General features: G+C 46.7%; 1 protein-coding gene across 1 annotated transcript in view; it reads right to left on the reverse strand.

Annotated features, from left to right (window-relative positions):
- The window catches only part of LOC137334824 (metabotropic glutamate receptor 8), a 202,009-nt gene extending 189,080 nt beyond the window's left edge, over positions 1–12,929 (reverse strand). Inside the window, exon 1 of the mRNA XM_067999829.1 lies at positions 12,786–12,929. Within this exon, the coding sequence (XP_067855930.1) occupies positions 12,786–12,897 (112 nt within the window). The 5' untranslated portion in view covers positions 12,898–12,929. The remainder of the gene's footprint in view (positions 1–12,785) is intronic.
- Positions 12,930–22,219: the final 9,290 nt, after the last annotated feature.

A 22,219-nucleotide genomic window follows, 5' to 3' on the forward strand; every position in this document is an offset into this window, starting at 1 on the left:
CTTCGGTTGTCATTGTAGTTAAGACATTCTCCCAACATGATTAATGATATGACTAGCTTGATTAATGGTTATGAATTACACAGTATGAATCATTACAGCAGAAACAACCAAAATTTGTAACTGCTCTGCTGAAGGCTGTCCTAGATAAGAACACATCCTCTACAATGCCTAGCGTATCTTACAACTTACAACTTTTGATGCTCTCAAGGTGCAATGTATATTTTAGAGCTTATCAGTAATAGGTGGGTGAGCCTAATTAATGCTGCTAAACATTATTATAGCTGAAAATGTAAACAATGTCAAAAATCATTCAATTCGATACCACAGAAAATATGAAATATAATCTAATTTTAGCTTAACATGTTAAGTGCAACAATTCAACAATGACATGGTAAGGTATTCAAGTAAAATATGTAATGCTTTTAATTGCACATACCTACCCAAAAGTGTCAGCTTGGCTGAGCAGGTAATACTGTGGCCTCTGTTTCAGAATGTTGTGCATTTAAGCCATGCCTTAGGACTTGAACATATAATCTAGGCTGCCACGTCAGTGCAGTACTGAGGAAATGCTGCTTTGTCAGATGAGATGTTAACATCTGCCTGTTCTGGTGTTTGAAGATCCCATGGCACTATTTAAAAAGCAGAAGCAGTTCTTCCATTGTCTTGGCCAACATAACTCCCTCAACTAACAGTTGCTTATTTCATTGTCACTTGTGGAATGGCTACCACATTTATTTAAACAACAACAGTCACTTCATGTCATTGTATGTGAAGTGCAATGAAATGAGTGAAATGAGGGACACGATAATTATGTTTTTTTTCTCAAAGGACCTTTAGCAACTAACAATTCCAAGGAGATAAATGAGTTGGAAAAGGATTTGTCTCCAAACAAGCTTAAAATAAACAAACAATCAGCTGCCCTTGATATAACTTAAATGACGTCAGAGGGCCAATTTTCCAAATGTGCCTTCCAGACACAGAGCCTTGCCCACTGGGAGCACAGACAGGTGCAGTCCCATGCTTTTCCATCCATAATGGAATATTATAGTTAGTGCGTCCATGATTTTCCAATATGTATTCCTAGTAGGTGAAACTTCACCTCAGAAATGCACATTCAGAAAAGCTCCTTCAAGTGTGCAGAAACAATAAAGCAATTTCACAACAGGCTGAAATGTTGCTAATACTGTTCATTGTCATTTCTCACTCGATCAGCCCCACTCACAATACATAAAAATTCCAAATTGAGCACTCCTCGGTAGGAACACTGTACAACGCGACATCCATCCAACTTGTTACGCACTCGCGGTCCAGCCTGAACTTCCACTTTTGTCACTCATGGCACCCACACAGCAAGCATCTTGTGGGAGTTTGCATTCACGGAGAAGGAATCTTGAAACTTTGCTGCAGATGTTTAAAGGGCTACAGCAGCAAAATTAAGTTTTTTTGATTGCCATCCTGTATTTATAGATATCATAACAGAATTCATAGGAAAGTGAGAATTATAATTGGCAGACCATAGAGTAGGATAAAGACTGTACAAACAGTGAAACTGACGGCAAAGATTTATCCATACTAAATAGTGACGAAACATAAAGTTGCAATCACAGTGAAATAAGGCATTTTGAACTGTAATGGTGTTCAGGATCTTTCACTTGCTTGAAGTAACTTGTTTGCATTTTGTAATAAATAGACAAATTCGTTTTGGTCTGAGATTTCTAAGATGGTGAATATGTATTGAACAGGAACCTCAGAAGGTTAGAAATGCAGTGGTGAGCAAGCAGCAAAGAGAATCATATTTAATGATTTCCCTCATGACCTACAAAAAAAATGCACAAATTAAAGAAATAAAATATTCTGAAATTCAAGCCAATTAATCCTCTTAATTTTACATGAACTGGAGGGAAGGGATTTAAAGAGTCACAGGAGATCTTGAATTTTTCTGATAGGCATTATTTCACAAATGTTGTTAGCCATTTAAAATTAATCAGAAAATCTCAACTAGTTTCTCACAGAGTTCCTGAAAGTGCATGGGCAACATTTATAGATGGCGTTCTTTTTGGCGTGTGGAGGATTATAAGACCACAAGCTCTGTCATGTTCTCCTAACCTATGGATAGTGGAAAAATATAACAATTTATCAGGCCATGCCACTTGAGCTATAAAATATAAACCAGCTTTGTTCAAAGTAAAAGTTAAACAATAGCAGAAGATTAGTACAGCAGATTTCACTCGAATACAGAACTTCAACTTACACATTCTCAGATAAATAATAAAATGTACCACTTTGCTAACTGTCCGAATACCGAACCTCAACCAGCATCTGTAACACAATGGAGGTTTAGTCCACCCCAGTGGAGTTTTCAGATACACACCTCTGCACAGGGTGTAGGACAATCGAATGGGAAAAACTGAAGAGTTGGCAGAAAGCAGTCAAATATATTTCTCTATCTAAACAAGGGGAGAGTTGCCAATAAGGCCCTTCTCCCTAGAGACAAAAGACATCAAAAAAGGTATCGTTCACAATTTAAATAAAGATGTCAATCATCTGTAGGTTATGAAATACAAAAATTGCTTCCTGCCATTGGTTCACAACCCCAGCAGGTCAACAAACTCGCGATACATACTGGACACAAAATCCACTCATTCCCGGTTCCAAGTTCCTTTACGTTGACTGACTAAATTCAGAACAAAGCAAGCAGGTAAATAAGGTTTCAATAAAATATTAGCATATTAAGGTCACTTTGGGCTCGATTTTCGCAACCCCGAGCGGGTGTGTTCGTGGCGGGGGGGGCTCTGAAAATCAGGGATTCCCATGGCGGGTCCGGAGCCCGGCTCCAACCCGCCCACTTCCGGGTTCCCCAGAGACACGCTTACATGCGCGCGCAGCCCCCGCATGTGGGACTCCTGCCGGCAATTAAAGCCGGCGGGGTGCCACTTAAATTAATTAACTAGGTACTTCAGGTTGTTTACAGACCTGATTGACCTGATATTTTAGGAGGGCTGGGATTTTCAAGTCAACTGGGACTGTTTCCCATCCTGGGGGAAACACTCCCAGTTGAAATGGACGTGTTGCAGCCATCAGCCTGTGGCAGCTGCAAAGGTCCATTTGACAGGTGGGGGTGGGGGAGACCCTCACTCATTGCAGGAGGCCACTCTGTCGCTTTGGACAAAGTTTGGCCTCCACCACCCTCCTCCTGACAATCAAATTCACCAACTTGCACACTTACCCCGGTGTCCAGACACATTTACCTACCTTGCGGACCCCCTCAAACGTACATCTTCCGGATGGGGGCCGCCGTAGCTGCAGTCCTCAGAGGACGAACAGCATCACCAGCCTCGCCGTCCACCTCTGACACGTGGAGCTCCACAACACAGTGCTGTGACACATCCACCTGCACAGCAGGAGGGAGGGCAACGGCAGAAAGAGATGCGTCACAGAAGGCATTACCCTTGCCAAAGGGTCTACAGACTGAGGCTCAGCTTCCTGGATCTCTCTGAGCATCAGTGCATACGGAGGCTCAGAGTCACTCAACATGTAGTCGTGGACATCGGCAGACTCCTTCATGCCGAGCTGCTCCTGGCTGGCCCGAGCACCATCTTCTTACCTGTCGCTGTCAAAGTCACCACTGCCCTCAACAACTTCTCCTTCGCATCCTTCCAGGGTGCCACCGGGGACATCGCCGATGTCTCTCAGTCGTCTGCACAAAAGAGCCCTGCAAATACACCTACACCCACTCTGCAGTGACACAATGGGTGGCATCAGTTGTGGGTCTTCGTAGTGATCCTCAGGAAAGAGCATTATTGCACAAACCAGACAAGATTCCCAAAGATGTGGCAGTAGTGGTGACAATATAATATGTAATGTGAGTTGATCAGAAATCAAATATAAGTAAAAACCATGACAAACCCTCAAACACCCTTGTGCATCCCCATCATGCTCACAACACGTTTGCCTTATGCTTCCTACTGCACATATGTGATGCATGCCCTGTGGCTGCAGCACAGGTAGTGGCAGGTTGAGTGAGGCTGACCGTGAAAGAGATGCATGAGAGGGTGAGTGTGAGATAGAGCCATGAGATTGTATGAGGATTGGGTTGAGTGGTAGTGGTGGGATGAGTACTGGCGAGGTGAGTAAGTGCAGGTAAGATGAGGATGATCTTTGAGTGGGTATGGGGAGTAATGTGATAGAGTAGTGTTGGCAGTGCGGAAAGAGATGTGGGTGGGGGCGGTGATGTGGCAGACGGAGTGTAGGGGAATGAGTAAGTGTACTCACTTTGGCTGACCTCCTTAGGTTATTGCAGCGCCTCCTGCACTGTATGCAGGTGCGCGATATGTTGGTGGTGCTGGTGACCTCCTCTGCCACCTCGATCCAGGCCTTCTTGGTACAGAGGCAGACCACTTCCTCCCGCCCGCCGGGGAGAAGACCTCTGTCCTCCCCCTCCTCCTCACCCCATCCAATAAGACCTGGAGTGAGGCATCATTAAACCTGGGAGCAGCCTTCCCCCTGGGCTTCTCCATGCTGTAATTTTGCCTATTTTCTGCAGCGTCAGTCAGTGGAGGACTGCCCCTGTAAATAGGGCTCCTCCAGCTGACAGCCTATGCTGCACTTGCGCAGTCCACCCGCTGTGCAGCTTTCCAGCGCGAAACCCGGAAGCAAAGGTAAGTACCTTCAATCAAGCTGCGATTGCATGCGGAACACCCCGATTTCACTGGGCGCGTTACCCATGCGCCCAGTCGACCCCCCGCTGCCAACCCGCTGCCCTCCTAATATCGGGTCCTTTGTCTCAGAGTGCAGCATTCTACAGCCAGTTTCCCTCTAGGGGCAAATAAACTGGACTAATAAAATGTGCAGCCCCTAAACTGAGTTACCTTTTAAGGGAACATATTTTAACCACAGAAATACCATGAAGAAAAGGCAGAATTAAAATAAACTATGGACAAAATACTCCTGTATCTTCTCTGTTCCTTGCAGCAGATGGAACACCTCTGCAACTGCCTCCCTGTTGACCCTGAGCTTGTGGAAGCAGTTCTCGTCAGTTATTCGCAGGTGTATTACAGCCTGCAGATATCGTTTGTCATACAGTGGTAAGTATAGACAGCCTGCCTCTGGTGCCAGCTGATCTTCCTGGTATGTGTCCTCTAATCTGCTTCATCCTCAAGCATGAAATGTTCTGATGGGGAGCATCTTAAGTGGCCAATTAAAAGCAACTGTGTGCCTTTAAGACCTCCCTGTCCAACATTGCTGGCCTTTAATGCCCACTGTAAATGGCTAGACTCAGCGCTGTATGGGAACAGTGCCTGAAACATGGAAATTAATGGCTGCACTGCTACGGAATATGAATGCCAAATGAGGCATTGAGGCAAACAACAGGAGTGGGAGATACTACAGTTTGCAAAATGAGTGGAGAGCCAGTGAATTAATTAAGACCCAATTTTCCAGCCCATGCCCGCCCTGTTACCATTGCAGAACCATTTCAGCTGAGAAGAATTTCTAACCTGTTCCATTTTTACTCTGATTTCTGCCAAAAGTGTGGTTGGCATTATATTTTATTCTGAATCCAATTGCAACCCCTATTCTGAGACACATGTGACTCCATCCTCCCCACCTGCAACAATGGGGCTGGGTAATATGTAAGGTAAGGATAAATGACATGAATTTTAATTTTCTAAGTGAATAGTATGGACTATGAGACTAGAATGGTGTGAATATCGAAAGACAATTAGCAATCTGAATGCTAATGCACTACATAAACATTGGAAATGGACACATCTCAGTCTCATGGAGCTCTGCTTGACACAAGGCTGCTGAATCTGTGCTAAGTCTTAAGCACACATCAGTACTCCAAGGGTGCACATGCCCTATTCCTTTCCATTTGTGCTTTACTGAGATAGAACCCAAAAATTATATATTCAAAATAACCAATCACAGGAAAGGTTTTCCAACTATTTCACAAAGTTCATTACAGAGAGCACATAATCTTTTCACTTTCCAGCCAGAAGACACATCATCACAAAGCTAAATTTAAAGTCCAGAGTCCACAAAAGCAGAGTTATCCAAAACACACAGCTTGGGAGGCAGCTGGGAAGTGAATACAAAAGGGACCCCCCCACCACCTTATAAATACCACGGCAGGCATAAGAGGTTGCCCTCTCCTCCCTCTAAATGTTACAAAGTTAGTTGGACTTCAGCCATGTCAGGGTTAGACAGAATCAGGGAGTTCTGAATAGATCACCAATTAGTGCCATCATCTCGATGGTGATTACAATAACAGGATGTCATCTGCTTCTTTTCAAAGAAAATTTCCTTGAATCTGAGCAGCCAAATGCAAAACTGACAGATGTTAATGAACTGGGGTTTGCTTCCTAAGCAGATCAGGCAGCACCTCTGTTTAATCAGATTATTCAGTAGCCCTCCATTTAATACTGTTTAACTTCTGAGTTGATGACATTAATTAGTCATAGTTGACCCCATGTCTTTTTTAAATGATTTTTACTTGTTCTTAATTGAAATAAAGCAGATCTCGCGTGTGTACCTCAGGCCAGTGAGACCAAATTTTGCCTGTGATGGATAACACATGGATAGTTTTGACTCTTGACACAGTGTTGCTCTGTTGGAGGTGCCATCTCTCAGATAAAATTATCAGGTGGTAAAAGATTCTGTGGCACTTTTCAAAAAAGAGCAGGGGAATTCTTCCCATATCCTGGACAACATTTATCCCTCAACCAACATCACTAAAACAGATTATCCGGTCATTTATCTCATTGCTGTTTGTGGGACCTTGCTGTGTGCTAACTGACTGCAGCATTTCCATACATTACAACAGGACGTCCCAAAGTGCTTCAGACGTAATTCAGTGTCTTTGATGTACTTTGGGATGTCCTGAAGTTGTTCAAGTTGGGTTTTTTGGTATATAAATTCAAGCTGTTGTTGTAGTAGTAGTAGTAATAGTAGTAGTAGTAGTAGTAGTAGTAGTAGTGAGCCGCCCACCTGAAGTCATGCACTATTTGCCAACCAAGATGGCAGGTCGTCTACCTGTACCCACACCTCCGCCTATGCAACTTCACAGCCGTCTATTAGTAGCCACGTGAGTGGCTCACTCATCAATTTTCCGTCCTCCTTCTGGGTCATGTGCCTGGCCTTCAGTCACCTCTCCAAACCAAATGGTCCAACTAAAGTAGCAAACTCATTGTGTAGGAAACTGCAGGCATACATCCATACTCTATCACTCCATGACACAAGGAGGCAATGATGGCAAAAATCTGCCTTCAGTTGATTCCAGATAACAATATCTGCATCTCTCAGTACCTTCAGTGGCATTAATAATCCAGTACTTATACCAAAAGCTACTGCGATCTAACTGAAAACATTTCAAATAGTATTGAGCACAGTACAGTTCTTCTGGATGAAGACTTCCATGAATATGCTTCCCCTTTAAATGTTATGCTGGTATTTGGCATACCCAAGCAAAACTGTTTACCAGAAGAGATAGCTACACACTGAATTATAAGTGATGTTCTGCTCCATATGTAAAAAAGTGTTTTTCATGCTCCACAGAGTCTATAACAGAATAAATGTATTGCATTAGATTAAGTACTGAATTAATGTATCAAAACTACACAGAAATACATCTCCTTTCCTCAGTTGATTGATCTCCAACTTGGAAGAATCATGTATAGACCAACTGTACATCAGAGAACGAATATGATGAAGCTAGCATTTATTTATGTCCTTTTAAAGCCTTTTATACAGGGAATGCTCAAGCAAACCATAGCCAAGTGTAGACCAAGAACATCCAGAAATATCTGAAGATGAGGCAGTAATGGATTAATTGAATTTTGCGTTCAAAGTGATTCCTAATGGCACATGATAAAAACTGGCTCAGACAAGGCCGATAGACAAGAATTTACATCTTAATTTTTTTCAAATTAATTGACTTTTGACAGGATTCAGCAAACTATTTACAGTTTAACCTGTACACCTGTCAGAACATTGCTCAATGAGAATAGATCACATAGCCCTTCTGCCCATTTGGTCTCCCTCTTTCAGGATACAGCACTATTGCCTTCCAAATACAGCATCTAGATGATCTTAAATCAGTCGAGTGCCTTGGCCTCAAGTGTGGTTTCTGGTAAACAATTCCAGTTGTTTTCAGTATTGAGCGAATCTTCAACCTATGGAACAGGCTCCCCAGGGAGATGGTGGAAGCAGTTAGTATTGATTCATTCAAATGCAAGTTAGATAGATTTCTTTCAGAAAATAAAATTTTGGGATACAGTGCATGAGTCAATTGAGACATGACATATGTTAAGTGTAACATGTTTGGGTGGGGGGAAGGTAACTTTGGACCAATGGTTCCCAAAGCTCTCCACCACTGGGGTTTTCCTTGTGTCATTTCTGGGTCTGTTGTAGACTAACTGATAGGGCTTGATTTTAGGAGCGTGTTTCCGGCGGGTTCCCAGCGGGGTGGCTCCGAAAATCCCGATCTCCGGTCACGTGACCGGATCGCGACGAAATCCCGGCCACTTCCGGGTACCGCGCTGACGTGCGGGGCTGCGCGCGCAAGCCCCGCTGGTGGGAATCCCGCAGGCAATTAAAGCCAGCGGGGTTCCACTTGAGAGTACTTACCTTGCTCGTTGTGGTCAGTTAATGAGCTGAAGCAGCTGTCAAAAGAGGAAGTGTGGGATTTTAGGTTCAAGGCAGTGAGTTTCCCACACTGGGGGAAACAGTCTCCCTCCAACCAGGCGTGTTGCAGCCAGCAGCCTGTGGCAGGTGCCAAGGTGCGCTCCACGGGGGAGAGCCCTCACCCACGCAGGAGGCCACCGCGTCACATAGGGCAACCCCTGCCCTCCACCACCCCCCGCCAAGCCAGAGGACAGACCGACACGAAACCGCAGCCCCAGTCCGAGGAACCACACACCTACCCTGCACAACCCCTCAGACCAACACCTGCCAGTTGGGTGGTGTGTGGAGACCCTCGGAGGACGAAGAGCATGACCAGCACCAGCAGCCTCGCAGTCCACGCCGTCCGCCGCAGGGACGTGGATCCCCCCAACACGGTGTTGTTGCACGCCCACCTGCACAGCAGGAGGGAGGGCTACCGCAGAGAGAGACGCGTCGCAGAGGGCACTACCCTCGCCACAGGGTCCACAGACCGAGGCTCAGCTCCCCGGACCTCTCCGAGCAGCAGTGCACAGGGAGGCGCAGATTCGCTCGACATGTAGTCGTGGAGATCTGCAGCCTCTTTCATGCCAAGCTGCTCCTGGCTGGCCCCAGCACCAACTGCTTACCTGTCGCTGGCAAAGTCACCACTGCCCTCCACACCTTCTCCTCCGCATCCTTCCAGGGTGCAGCCGGCTACACCGCCGATGTCTCTCAGTCGTCTGTGCGGACGAGCCCTGCAAATACACCTGCACCTACTCTGCAGTAACACGATGGGTGGCATCAGTGGTGGGTCCTCATAGTGATACCCAGGAGCGGCCATTATTGGACACAACGGACAGGATTCGCGGAGACATGGCAGTGGTGGTGTCAATATAATGTGTGCTGTTTGTTGCTCTGAAATTCAATATGGGTAACACCCATGACAAACCCTCAGACACCCTTGTGCACCCCCTTCATGCTGACGAGACGTTTGCCTTACGCTGCCTACTGCACATATGTGATGCATGCCCTGTGGCTGCAGCACAGGTGGTGGCAGGTTGAGTGAGGCTGGCCGTGAGGGAGATGCACGAGAGGGTGAGTATGGGATGGAGCAATGAGATTGTATGAGGAGTGGGTTGCGTGTTAGTGGCAGGGTGAGTACTGGCGAGGTGAGTAGGTGGAGGTAAGATGAGGATGGGGTGTGAGTGGGTATGAAGGGTGATGTGACAGAATAGTGTTGGCGGTGCCGAAGGAGATGTGGGGTGGGGGCAGTGTTGTGGCAGACGGAGTGTAGGGGAAAGACTTTGTGTTCTCACTGCGGCTGACCTACTGCGGTCATTGCAGCGCCTCCTGCACTGTATGCAGGTGGGCGATATGTTGGTGGCGCAGGTGACCCCCTCTGCCACCTCGAGCCAGGCCTTCTTGGTGGCAGAGGCAGGCCGCTTCCTCCCGCCCGCCGGGGGGAAGATCTGTGTCCTCCCCCTCCTCCTCACCCCATCTGATGATACCTGGGGTGAGGCATCATTAAACTGGGAGCAGCCTTCCCCCTGGGCTGCTCCATGCTGCAATTTGTCCCATTGGTTGCAGCATCTGTCAGTGGAGGACTGCCCCTTTAACTAGAGAGCCTCCAGCTGACAGATCGTACTGCGCATGCGCAGCCCAACCGACGCGCAGGCCAGTGCCGTGGACCCCGGAGGAGCAGGTAATTGATTCCTATTAGTGGGTTGCCTGCTACGATCGCGTGGGCAACCCACTAATTTCGCCGAGCGTGTTGACCACGCTCCCGGAGGACCACCCGCTGGGAACCCGCAGGCCTGCTAAATTCGGGCCCATAGAAACTGATTGCTATGATTAGTCAACAACTCCATTATCATTGTATCATGTGACCACCTGGATTGTAGAAGGCGAACTAGATGGACCTTGGTCTTTTCTCATCTAGCAATTATTGATGTTCCTATGTTGTTGATCAGACTGTGTAAAGAAATACTTCCTGGTATCTGTTCTAAATTTTCCCTACACAATCCTGAACTTGTAACTTCTTGGCCTGTTATATCTGAAAGCATTGTTTCGGGTTCAGTTTCTCTGTCCTGTTGAGTATTTCATACACCTCTATAAGAACCTGTTGAGACATCTCTTATTGAGGCCGAAGAACCCTAGCTTAGCAGTATGTTACTAACTATAAGCAATATCATCAAATATATTTAGCTATGACACACATCAGTACCAATCCATATCATTGTCATGTTAAAAGTTGGCATTGCTGCAATGATTTTGTCAATTCCAACTCAGACAGCCATTAAGGTGATACTGTCCATTTCTAATTTGCTATTTTGATGACTATTATATTTGGATGTATATCTAAACTACCAAATAATCAAGATGGTGTTTGAATGTTATTAATGTTTGGTATCTTGTTAACTGGCAATGAGATGGTGGAAGAAACCCAGGTACTGTTAATTCAAACAGAAAAATATATAAGTTTGAAGTTCTAGGACTAGGTTTTATTCTCGGACTGCAGCAACATGAAAGGAGAGGGCATGAGCAGTTCTCAGAACTATGTCATTCCCTTGGTGATGTAAAGTCGGTTTTAGCACTGCAAGATAAACATTCAAATATAGTGCTACCATATTTGATTTTTCTACAGTAACAGAGCAATAGCCACGTGTTACACAAGGTGTTCAACACAGCACTCTCAAAATTAATGATTCCTCGAATTTTGTTTCCTCCAAAGCACTAAGCCCATCTAAATTCCCATCACCATGGGAACTGAGGCTCGGCCTGCACAATTCCATTTTGTTTTAAATGCTTAAAACAAATGTGCATAGTACTGCAGTACTATCTATAGTGTTTCTATTGGCATTATCTAGCCAAGATCAATGCAAAATACTTCCCCCGCCCCCCCATAGTTCTGTTGCTGCTGCCTCCTGTATCACAGCTACACAAGATTTTCTTGAACTTATACCCTCATGTGATAGAGTGTTGAAATCCCATCCTGCTTCTAGTACCTCCCCTAATTTGTGAAATTTTTCAAAATTGGGACCTAACAATGTACAGAACTGCATCTTATGGCTGTGCAGTATAGTGGTTGGTACCATTGTATTGTTAGCTGAGATAAACTGAGATAACATTGTCTCTATAGTATTTTTCAAAGTGATTCACCATGCGTATATTTCTCTCACAGTCCAAAAGCAAAATATAATTCATTCAAAAATTAATTCAATTCCATTAATTAAATACAGCAAACTTTTATGAAGTAATGATCTTGGCTCCTTTTCACTTTTTGAGTCAATGCTTGTACAATTTGAAGTAAAATATCAAACTGGCTTACAAAAGTTGTCATATGAAATGAATAAAAATCTTTTCTCTTTTCCATTCCAATCCACTGAATCTTTAACACAGAGATGAAGTGCATTTAACATACAAATATAACAGACAGAAAAAGACCTATTCATCCATCCAGCCTGTCTCACACAGTTGTGATGCCTTGTGCATCACAACATATCCACTCCCCACCCCACTCAGAGCCATGTAATCTCCCGAGAGAGGCGAAAAACCAGATAAAGGCTCAAGCCAATAAGGGGAAAAAAAATGGCAAATTCCTCTCCGACCCCCCCCCCACCCCAACCCCAACCCCACCCTAGGCAATTGAAACTACTCTAGGAGATCACATTTACCCTGATTTACATTACAGGATACCTACCTCTTGAACGAAGTGATCTCCACTCCTGCCAGAAACAGATCCAGCTCTCACTTGAAGGAATACAGTGAATCAGCGTTCGTCATATGAGCTGGCAACCTGTTCCACAGGTCCGCTATTCTTTAGGAACCGCAGAACCGCCTAACGTCCAACCTAATGCTGCCTTTACACAACTTATAAGCGTGACTCCCGGTCCTCCCTAACCTATTTAGTTGAAATAATTGGTCCACATAAACACAATCTAGTCCCTTCATTGTTTTATAAACCTCGATCAAACCACCCCCAGGTCTATGCTTCTCTAAACTTTATTAAATTAGGCACTCCGTGGATGTGCGGGTCATACACTTTACAACAGTTTTAATTATTCCACTGAGCAGATTGTATTCAGAGAATCCAAGGGCCTAGAATATTATCTGTAGTGAACAAACTTCAGTAAATTATCACTTACCAGTCTCTCTCGAGATCTGCATAAATGCCTCCACGCCGCTCTCTCCATAGTTACCCTCTGAGGCTAAAGTAGAGACGTAATTCCATCCAAGGGCTGTAACAATATCCACCATCGCTTGAACTTGGTACGAGTCAGGTGGGACCACTCGGGAAAAGAAGTCATACCTGCTGTTGTCACTCAGCTCTGGAGCAGTTGATGCATAGCTGATCTGAGGGATCTGTGCCAAAAGACGAATAAACCAATCAAAATATGAAAATATAATTAAAATATTACTTCACCAAGTTTCATAATTAATAAGTAAGATGATACTAAGATAAATGATTTCCCCTGTAAAATGAAGCCATTTTCCATTGTTAAAGTTGGCACTCAAAGCCTACACAGAATGTTACTGTGCAATTCCATTCATATTAAATCTCAGAGCAATCAATAAAATAAAGACATAGTAAAAAAAAAGGTCCCAGCATTCTCACTGGAGAGTTTTTTCTTTCTCTCCTATTTTCTCCCTTTATCCTTCTACTTCCTGAAGGTAGTTATTCATTTTCAAGTGCATTCCATTGGTAGTCCTCCCTTACCTCACCTAAATATCCATTACTTATGGGTGAGCATAGACAGTGAATGTCAGTAGGCTATTCAGCTATGGGGAGCATCATAACTGAGCCTAATCCTGTCCTCACCCAATGCTCAATGTGCACTTTCCAACACAGATCACTGGGAAGCAATCAGGCTGAAACTGGCTGATTTTTCCCCCTTCCTAGCAACAGAATACTAAGACTCCAGTTGAGATCAGCTAACTCAGCACCAAACCTGAGAGCATCCTATTCTGGTAGCTCAGTAACACACACACACACACACACACAATTCTGATAACACACACACACACAATTCTGATAACACACATAAGCACATAAGAAATAGGAGCAGGCCAATCGGCCCCTCGAGCCTGCTCCGCCATTCAATAAGATCATGGCTGATCTGATCCTAACCTCAAATCTAAATTCATGTCCAATTTCCTGCCCGCTCCCCGAAACAAATCCAAATTCTGTGGTGGGATTTGAACTCACGTTCTGTGGATTATTCGTCCAGACCGCTGGATTACTAGTCTACTAACATAACCACTACACTATCCCATGTCTAAACACAATTGTGATAACACACACACACATATAATTTTGATAACACACACAGATACACACAATACATTTATCCACTGGGAGAACCATACTGGATACTTTATTTATCGGTGCTTAAACATTTTGCCTGATGCTACTTTGATTGACAGTCATTTCAGATTTAAAGTTGAGCTAGGCGTAAGGATCTCATTTGTTCATATAAAAAAAAGACTTGCATTTATATCGCGCTTTTCACGACCTCAGGATAGCTGTGAAGTACTTTTGAAGTGTTGTAATGCAGGAATAGTACAGATCCATATAAACATGAGTAAATTTGTTTTGAATCTTTTCTAAAGCATCATTTAAAGGCAAAAACAAAGAAGGTGCACACACATAAATACCTTTAACCATGTTTCAGCTTGGCTTCATTTTAAGCCAAAATGATTTCTGTTCTGGTAAAAACTCAAATAAAATTCATGCATTTTATTCTTGTTACCTGGCTACACTAACTTTATTAGCCTGCTAAAGAAACCTCAACCTTTTGGCACTATTTTAGTTTTAAAATAAAATCTTCTTATCTCTCTTCCCTCACCACTGTGAATGTGTGGCCAAGTGCCTATCCGTCAGCGAGATGAACGCTGGTTCAGGTCACACAACCGTTTGCCACTCGAGGGTATCTGTCATTGCTGAAAGTGAATCTGGTCATCTTTCAGCCTGCCTGCCAGATGGAGCCTCATGCTATGGTGGGACGGTCCATCACATTAGGGACAAGGGAATAAGAGTGAAGGACTGATATCAAGCAGCTTAACCTGCTGCATTACCTCCTGCCATCCGATTATAGTGGTTGCGAAGACATCCAACAGTGGCCTCTGCAGGGTGGGGAGAAATTGGGAACAATATTGAAAAAAACTTTGCAAAACATATTTATGTAGATGAAGCTATGTATTTTATTCAGCTACTTCTGTTATTTTTTTGGTAAATTTATGCACGACAGTAACATGAATACAATGTCGTTCAACGTTTTGAACTCAGTGGCTGCAGCCAGCAACATATGTGCAAAGTAGAGGATGAGCAAGTACTCTCCCTTGCATTCTTTTCCCTACCTTGGTACCCACTTGCCCCCCCACCCCCAACCCACCACCTCTTCCCACCAGAGTCCAGTGAATAATGCATTGGACAGGTCCCCTGCCTCCTCTTCATACACTGCCAGTGGCACTACGGTGCATACTAGTTCTGCTGCAGAGAATTGAGATGCTGATTTCCAGGTCCCAGCCTACCAAAGGCGGCTCATGGGCATATACCAGGTACACTTCGCAGCCCTGCCAGCGAATTTGCGCACAATGTTGCAGAGCATGGAGGAGACCAGATCCAAGAGATTGCCACTTCTTATACCAGAGGCAGGAACGCTGATCTGGTGCATCATCCATGTTAATCAGGAGAAGCCGGATGGGTGTGTAGAGGGGTCAGCACACAGACTGGTCCCTCAAAATGCTGACCATCAGAGCAAAACACCAATGGGTGGCATGGACAAAGCAGTCACAAGTCAGGTATAACGTGGACATGTGAAGGCAAAAGATTCCTCTATTTCTTTTTTGGGGGGAGGATGTCTCTCATTGCGGTGTATAGCAATATCGTAAATTTATTCGAAAGGAACCTGTTTATGACAATGACCACAGCAATTCTTCCTCCAGTATGTCTTAACCTGGGATTGAAAAGGGCAACCTCCCCCTCCCCTCTCCACAGACAGAAAACACCACTGACATTTTCCACTTCCCACACCAGTCATCTTTGAAGGAGCTCGGGAATGAAACCACTAATTTAATGCAAAATTATTGTGCAGTGGACTTGCTCCCACTAAGTACCGAGGTTGAAATTGTCCACATTAATTTTACCCTTACAGCCAGAGAGAAATTTCCATTACATCAGGAATGTGACAGGAATTAGCCCTGCCATTTAAGCTCCTCGACTCATAATATTTAGGAATAGAAATTATACACTAATTTTTTAACAATGCTGTCTGACAGAAAAGATGTGTAGATTTTGAAATCTAAAAATATGTAACCGTTTTCAAAATATTAGTACACTTTTAATTTTTATAGAGGCCCCGGCAGTGAGACTCGCTCTTTAATATCATTTTGTGACAGCATGAACCCAGCAAACCATTTCTGCACCTGCCAACAAAGCAGTGGCATATCTAAAACAAGGGCTGCGTCAATGTGCAAATGGCACATGAACCTGCCTGAACATCTTGCATACCAATGTGCGATTTCCAGGGAGTACGCATGATGTTTACATTCTGAGGCAAACAAATATCACAACTCTTTGAAAAAGGAGGATGGATGGAGGGCTGGCTCCTTGAAGATATGGGTAGTGCAATGTAACTCTGGCTGATGACACCTCTGTAGACCTCTGATGACTTCACGTAGCAGTAGAGAACAGTTACAACTGAGGCACATAGGCAAACCACGATGCTCACTGAAGAAACATATCGGGTGCTAAAGCAATGATTCAGATGCTTGAACTGTTGTTGGTGGAGGGGAGGACTTACAACATGCACAAGAGAAGGATTGGCAAAATTATAAGTGTTTGCTGCATATTGCCATGGACAGAGGCCTCACCAGAGACTTGGCTAAGGAGTAATTGGAAATCATCGAATTCCAGGAGGACAGTGGTGTACAGCAGCTAAGCAGCCTGTCCAGACAGAAAGACAATACTATCAGGAGCAAATGCCCACTTTTTAATGGGCTTTGCAACTGTGCCCCATGATTTCCAATTGGACATATGTATAAGACACTTATTTGTTTAGTTTAGTTTAGTTTGCATGTTTTCTATTAGGCTTAATCTTGGCCAACTGCCACTTTCTTTTCTGCTCAATGAAAGAAGCACAGGCAGCAAAATATGTGAAAAATGAATCAAGTTTTTTTGTGGTAGTAAATGTATGTGTGTTATGGATTCACTGTGCTTTGTTACTGTGCTGTCCCCTTATAATCTTGGAATTTCTGCATTGAATGATCCTCTGGCTGTGTGGCTCTCTAGAAGAAAGAGCAGCACAAGAAGAAGAATCGGGGAGAGTCGCGCCTTCTTTTGCAAAAGCAGAAAATCTATTTTAAAATTTAGCATTTGAACACTGTGTAATGTTTTTTTCATGAGATTTCTGATCCATTCATCCTTGCCATTTTCAAATGAACTTTCATTATTACTTGTGTTACACTGTCAGAAGATGTAACTATAATCACATCAGTTTGCCTTATTACATTCTAGGGCAGCAGCTTTCCCAGCACATCGTAAAAGAAGGGAGTCTATCACATATCTGTTTGACCAGAGCCCAAATTTCAACAGGTGATCAAAACTTGCTTTCCTTTGTAGTTCCCTACAAGTAATGGGCCAGAAAGTGCTTTAAAAATAACGGTGAGCTCAACAGCGCTCACCATTGTTAGTGGCCAAATGAAAGAACAAGTTCTGGCGTTCGCACATGCGCAGACAAACGCAAAAATCAGGAACTTGCTCTTCCTGGTTCACCGGCAATCTGTAAAGGGATATCGGCGGCTGCAATTAACAAAATCAACGGACCAGCGCCAACTTGCTCTCCTGCCCAGCTGGAAACTAACTAATATTGCCACAAATCAGGTACGCTTAAAAATACCAGATCTAAACTAAGCTTTGACAGTCTTAATGACCGCCAAACAACTAAAAATATATACTTTTTAAATGTGGAGTGTCATTACTCCTTATCTTAATAGTTTTTGGTCATTAAAAGATTACATTTAAAAAAAATATGTTTCTCTTTTATTTAATTCAATTATTTCTCACTCTTTTTCGCTGTCTATAGTTATTTTTACAAATGATTTAGTTGCTTTCACCTCCTGGTTTTAATGTTGCAGCTTGTGCTTCAAGGGTTTTGACTTTTTGCGACTTTTCAAAAAAGCTGCAATCTGATGGGTTGAGGGGAGGGGTCGATCCTCTCACTTCTCCCATGGGCCCTAGCTTCGCTGGAGTTAACGCTGGGCTCTTCTCAGCTTCCTATTAGGGGAAGTGTCCGTAGTAAAGACCACAGTAAGTTAGTGGGTTAGTATAAACCTATGGAGTGGCGAACGCCATTCATTTGCCGCTCGGAGTAATTTATGGGCCGTTAATTTGCAGAGTTCTTGTTGACAAATGCCATCTTATCCCTCACCCCCACACCTCATTCTCAAAATATTATTTTTAAAATCAATTTTCAGCCATTCCGATGGGTATGTGGTTGTGTCGGTGCTCACCACACCCACAGATTAGTAAGGCAGCACCAGCTACAATTATAGAACATAGCTCCTGCTGCCTATTCAGAAAACAATACAAAAACATTATACAGAAGGAACAGATAACCAGACTAAATCCAATAAAGTGAAAGCTAAACATGGAACAAATATATTCCCTGAACCAGATGGATAGCCAGGTAATTTGGAGGTATCGGCCCAATAAACCAGTAATGGTGGATCTCAAGGAGGAGTTCCAGGGGGATTTTTAGGGCTCATGTTTGCCAGGAATCATATTCTGCCTGTACATGGGGAGAGTACAGATGTAGGCATCTGTCTGCCTCTGGTACATTTCAGATAGTTGCACTTTTGCTTCAGCCAGATGTCCAGGTCATGTGGCTTATCTCTTCTGTCCCTGCTATTCTTTGCGTGGGAAAGGTCATTTCATCCCTTTCCCACCCACAGTCCAGCAACAACAGAAGGGCAAACACAAGTTCTACCAAATAGCAAGCTTTCCAAATGCTCTGGGGCCAATCAACTCAACATGTGGCTCACACGCCACCTGTCCATAATGAGGACGTCTTTTGGGAAACAGTTTGAAACCATGAATATTTAGGTCATCTATGATCCCAATTATAAAATGACAATTATCCACAAAGTCCAGTTATTGCCTATGGATGCAGGACTCTGTCATTTTATATACCTCCTGAGCAGGTATTCAATGTTGACCTTGTCAGCTACACCTCCTTTTCCTTATATATTGCTTTAGGGCACCTTATTGTTATTCAGAATCTTTGCTCGGTTTGTGTTTTTTGACAGATTGGCCAAATTATATTAACCTGACTGCCTGAAGTGCCATACCCAAATAATCCTGGCAACTGGAAGAAAGGAAGAAAGGCAGATAAAAAAATAACTTGCATTTACGTAGCACCTTTCAAAGATGTCCCAAAGCTCTTAAACACAATGAAGTACTTTTGAAGTATAGTCCCTGTTGTCATGTAGTAAATCTCATTCTATATCTCTGCTCAGCAAACATAGCAACCATTTTGCATAATTTACAATACTTGAGGGAAATTTTCCAAATGGGCATAAAAGTGGCAAGCCCACTTAGCAGCAAGCTAATGCTCACTGACATTGGACCAAATTCACAGGAATCTTTAAGGCAATCTCATTATCTACATATAGTGATTGGGCCTACTTGTGGGAGCTCATTGTTATGTAGCTACAGTGGCAACTTCATTGTTACCATGATGTGGATTACCAGGCAGAGAAGGAAATGTGACTGAACAAAGATACAGAACACCTGTACTTTCAGATGGAGTTTAAGTGATGCTGATGGGAAGAACTGCGGCAAAGGACCATTGTCATGTTTGGGATCCCAAGGCCCCCACCTCACATAATGTTGTCTGCTAGGCAGGAGGTTGCTGTCAGGGTAAACAAGATTTCAAACATACAGAGGAGAGGCCCGAGAGCGGGGTGAGGGGAGAGGCCCGAGAGCGGGGCGAGGGGAGAGGCCCGAGAGCGGGGATAAAGGGCCTGAGAGCAGGGATAAAGGGCCTGAGAGGGGAGCGGGGGGAGGGAGGACCAAGAGCGGGGGAAGCGGAAGCGGGCGGACCGGGAGCATGGGGACCGGGAGCGGGAGGAGCGGGGAGAGCGGGAGAAGCGGGAGTGGGGAGAGCAGGAGGAGCTGGATGAGGAGAGCGGGGAGAGCGGGGGGAGCGGGAGTGGGGAGAGCAGGCGAAGCGGGAGCGGGCAGGGAGATTGGGGGGAGCGGGAGGACCGGGGAGCAGGGTGGGGAGCGGGAGGACCGGGGAGCAGCGTGGGGAGCGGGAGGACCGGGGAGCGGGGGTGGGGGGGAACGGGAGGACCGGGGAGCGGGGGTGGGGGGGAACGGGAGGACCGGGGAGCGGGGGTGGGGAGTGGGAGGACCGGGGAGCGGGGGTGGGGGGGAACGGGAGGACCGGGGAGCGGGGGTGGGAGGGAACGGGAGGACCGGGGAGCGGGGGTGGGGAGTGGGAGGACCGGGGAGCGGGGGTGGGGGGGAACGGGAGGACCGGGGAGCGGGGGTGGGAGGGAACGGGAGGACCGGGGAGCGGGGGTGGGGAGTGGGAGGACCGGGGAGTGGGGGTGGGAGGGAACGGGAGGACCGGGGAGCGGTGGAGTAGCGGAAGGACTGGGGAGCGGGGGTGGGGGGGAACGGGAGGACCGGGGAGCGGGGGTGGGGGGGAACGGGAGGACCGGGGAGCGGGGGTGGGGGGGAACGGGAGGACCGGGGAGCGGGGGTGGGGAGTGGGAGGACCGGGGAGCGGGGGTGGGAGGGAACGGGAGGACCGGGGAGCGGGGGTGGGGGGGAACGGGAGGACCGGGGAGCGGGGGTGGGGGGGAACGGGAGGACCGGGGAGCGGGGGTGGGGAGTGGGAGGACCGGGGAGCGGGGGTGGGGAGTGGGAGGACCGGGGAGTGGGGGTGGGGGGGAACGGGAGGACCGGGGAGCGGGGGTGGGGAGTGGGAGGACCGGGGAGCGGGGGTGGGGGGGAACGGGAGGACCGGGGAGCGGGGGTGGGGAGTGGGAGGACCGGGGAGCGGGGGTGGGAGGGAACGGGAGGACCGGGGAGCGGGGGAGTAGCGGAAGGACTGGGGAGCGGGGGTGGGGGGGAACGGGAGGACCGGGGAGCGGGGGTGGGGGGGAACGGGAGGACCGGGGAGCGGGGGTGGGGGGGAACGGGAGGACCGGGGAGCGGGGGTGGGGGGGAACGGGAGGACCGGGGAGCGGGGGTGGGGAGTGGGAGGACCGGGGAGTGGGGGTGGGGGGGAACGGGAGGACCGGGGAGCGGGGGTGGGGAGTGGGAGGACCGGGGAGCGGGGGTGGGGGGGAACGGGAGGACCGGGGAGCGGGGGTGGGGGGGAACGGGAGGACCGGGGAGCGGGGGTGGGGAGTGGGAGGACCGGGGAGCGGGGGTGGGGGGGAACGGGAGGACCGGGGAGCTGGGGTGGGGGGGAACGGGAGGACCGGGGAGCGGGGGTGGGGGGGAACGGGAGGACCGGGGAGCGGGGGTGGGAGGGAACGGGAGGACCGGGGAGCCGGGGAGTAGCGGAAGGACTGGGGAGCGGGGGTGGGAGGGAGCGGGAGGACCGGGGAGCGGGAGGACTGGGGAGTGGGGTGGGAGGGCCGAGGAGCGGGGGGATGGGGAGGGACTTGTTGCGGGGGGACCAGGAGTGGGAAGAGTGGGAGGACCGGGAGCGGAGAGAGCGGGAGCGGGGGGACCGGACCGTTTGCGGGGGGACTGGGAGCGGACGGACCTCCTTCACTTACAGTTGAGACCAACTGACACAGGCAGAAATTTGAAAGAGTGATATCACAAGACAGCAGGGAGGTGATCGGTTGGTGAGAATTACTGGTTTTTTTTGCTCTCTAAGTTGGGGCAGTGGGTCAAACAAAGAGCTGGAAAACTGTAACTTGCTATTAATTTATTAAATTAATATCTTGAACTAGATAAAGTAATTAGTTAATAAAACTAAATATGTCGAGCTAATTAAAACTTTAATTAAGTAAATAAATAAAAATAGGTGAGGTGGGGTGGCAGGGCAGGTGGGTTGTCATAACTGCAGCATGTGGGAGTTTGTGGAGACCAGCGAGATCCCGAGAAACCACATCTGCAGTGTCTGCAGCTCGAGGAACTTCAGCTCAGAGTTGTTGAGCTGGAGTCCGAGCTGCAGACATTATGATGCATCGCGGCAGGGGAGAGTTATCTGGACCCTTTGATCCAGGAGGCAGTCACACCCCTTAGGTTAAGTAGTACTTTAGAGGTAGTAGTCAGGGACAGGAGAACGTGACTGTGAGTCAGGCAGATATGCGGACCCAGGATGCAGTGATGAAGGAGCCTCAGCCCTTGATCTTGTCCAACGAGTACGAGGTTCTTGCTGCCTGTGTGGATGAGAACAAAGACTGCAGAGAGGATGGGCAAACTGACCCACAGCATCGTGGTACAGGAGGCCATTCAAGTGAGGGGAGTAAAAAGGAATGTGGTAGTGGTAGGGGATAGTATAGTCAGGAGGATAGATACTGTTCTCTGCAGCCGCGACCGGGTGTCCCG

This window comes from Heptranchias perlo, chromosome 18 (genome assembly GCF_035084215.1).
Source record: "Heptranchias perlo isolate sHepPer1 chromosome 18, sHepPer1.hap1, whole genome shotgun sequence".
In the NCBI taxonomy this organism is placed as follows: Eukaryota; Metazoa; Chordata; class Chondrichthyes; order Hexanchiformes; family Hexanchidae; genus Heptranchias; species Heptranchias perlo.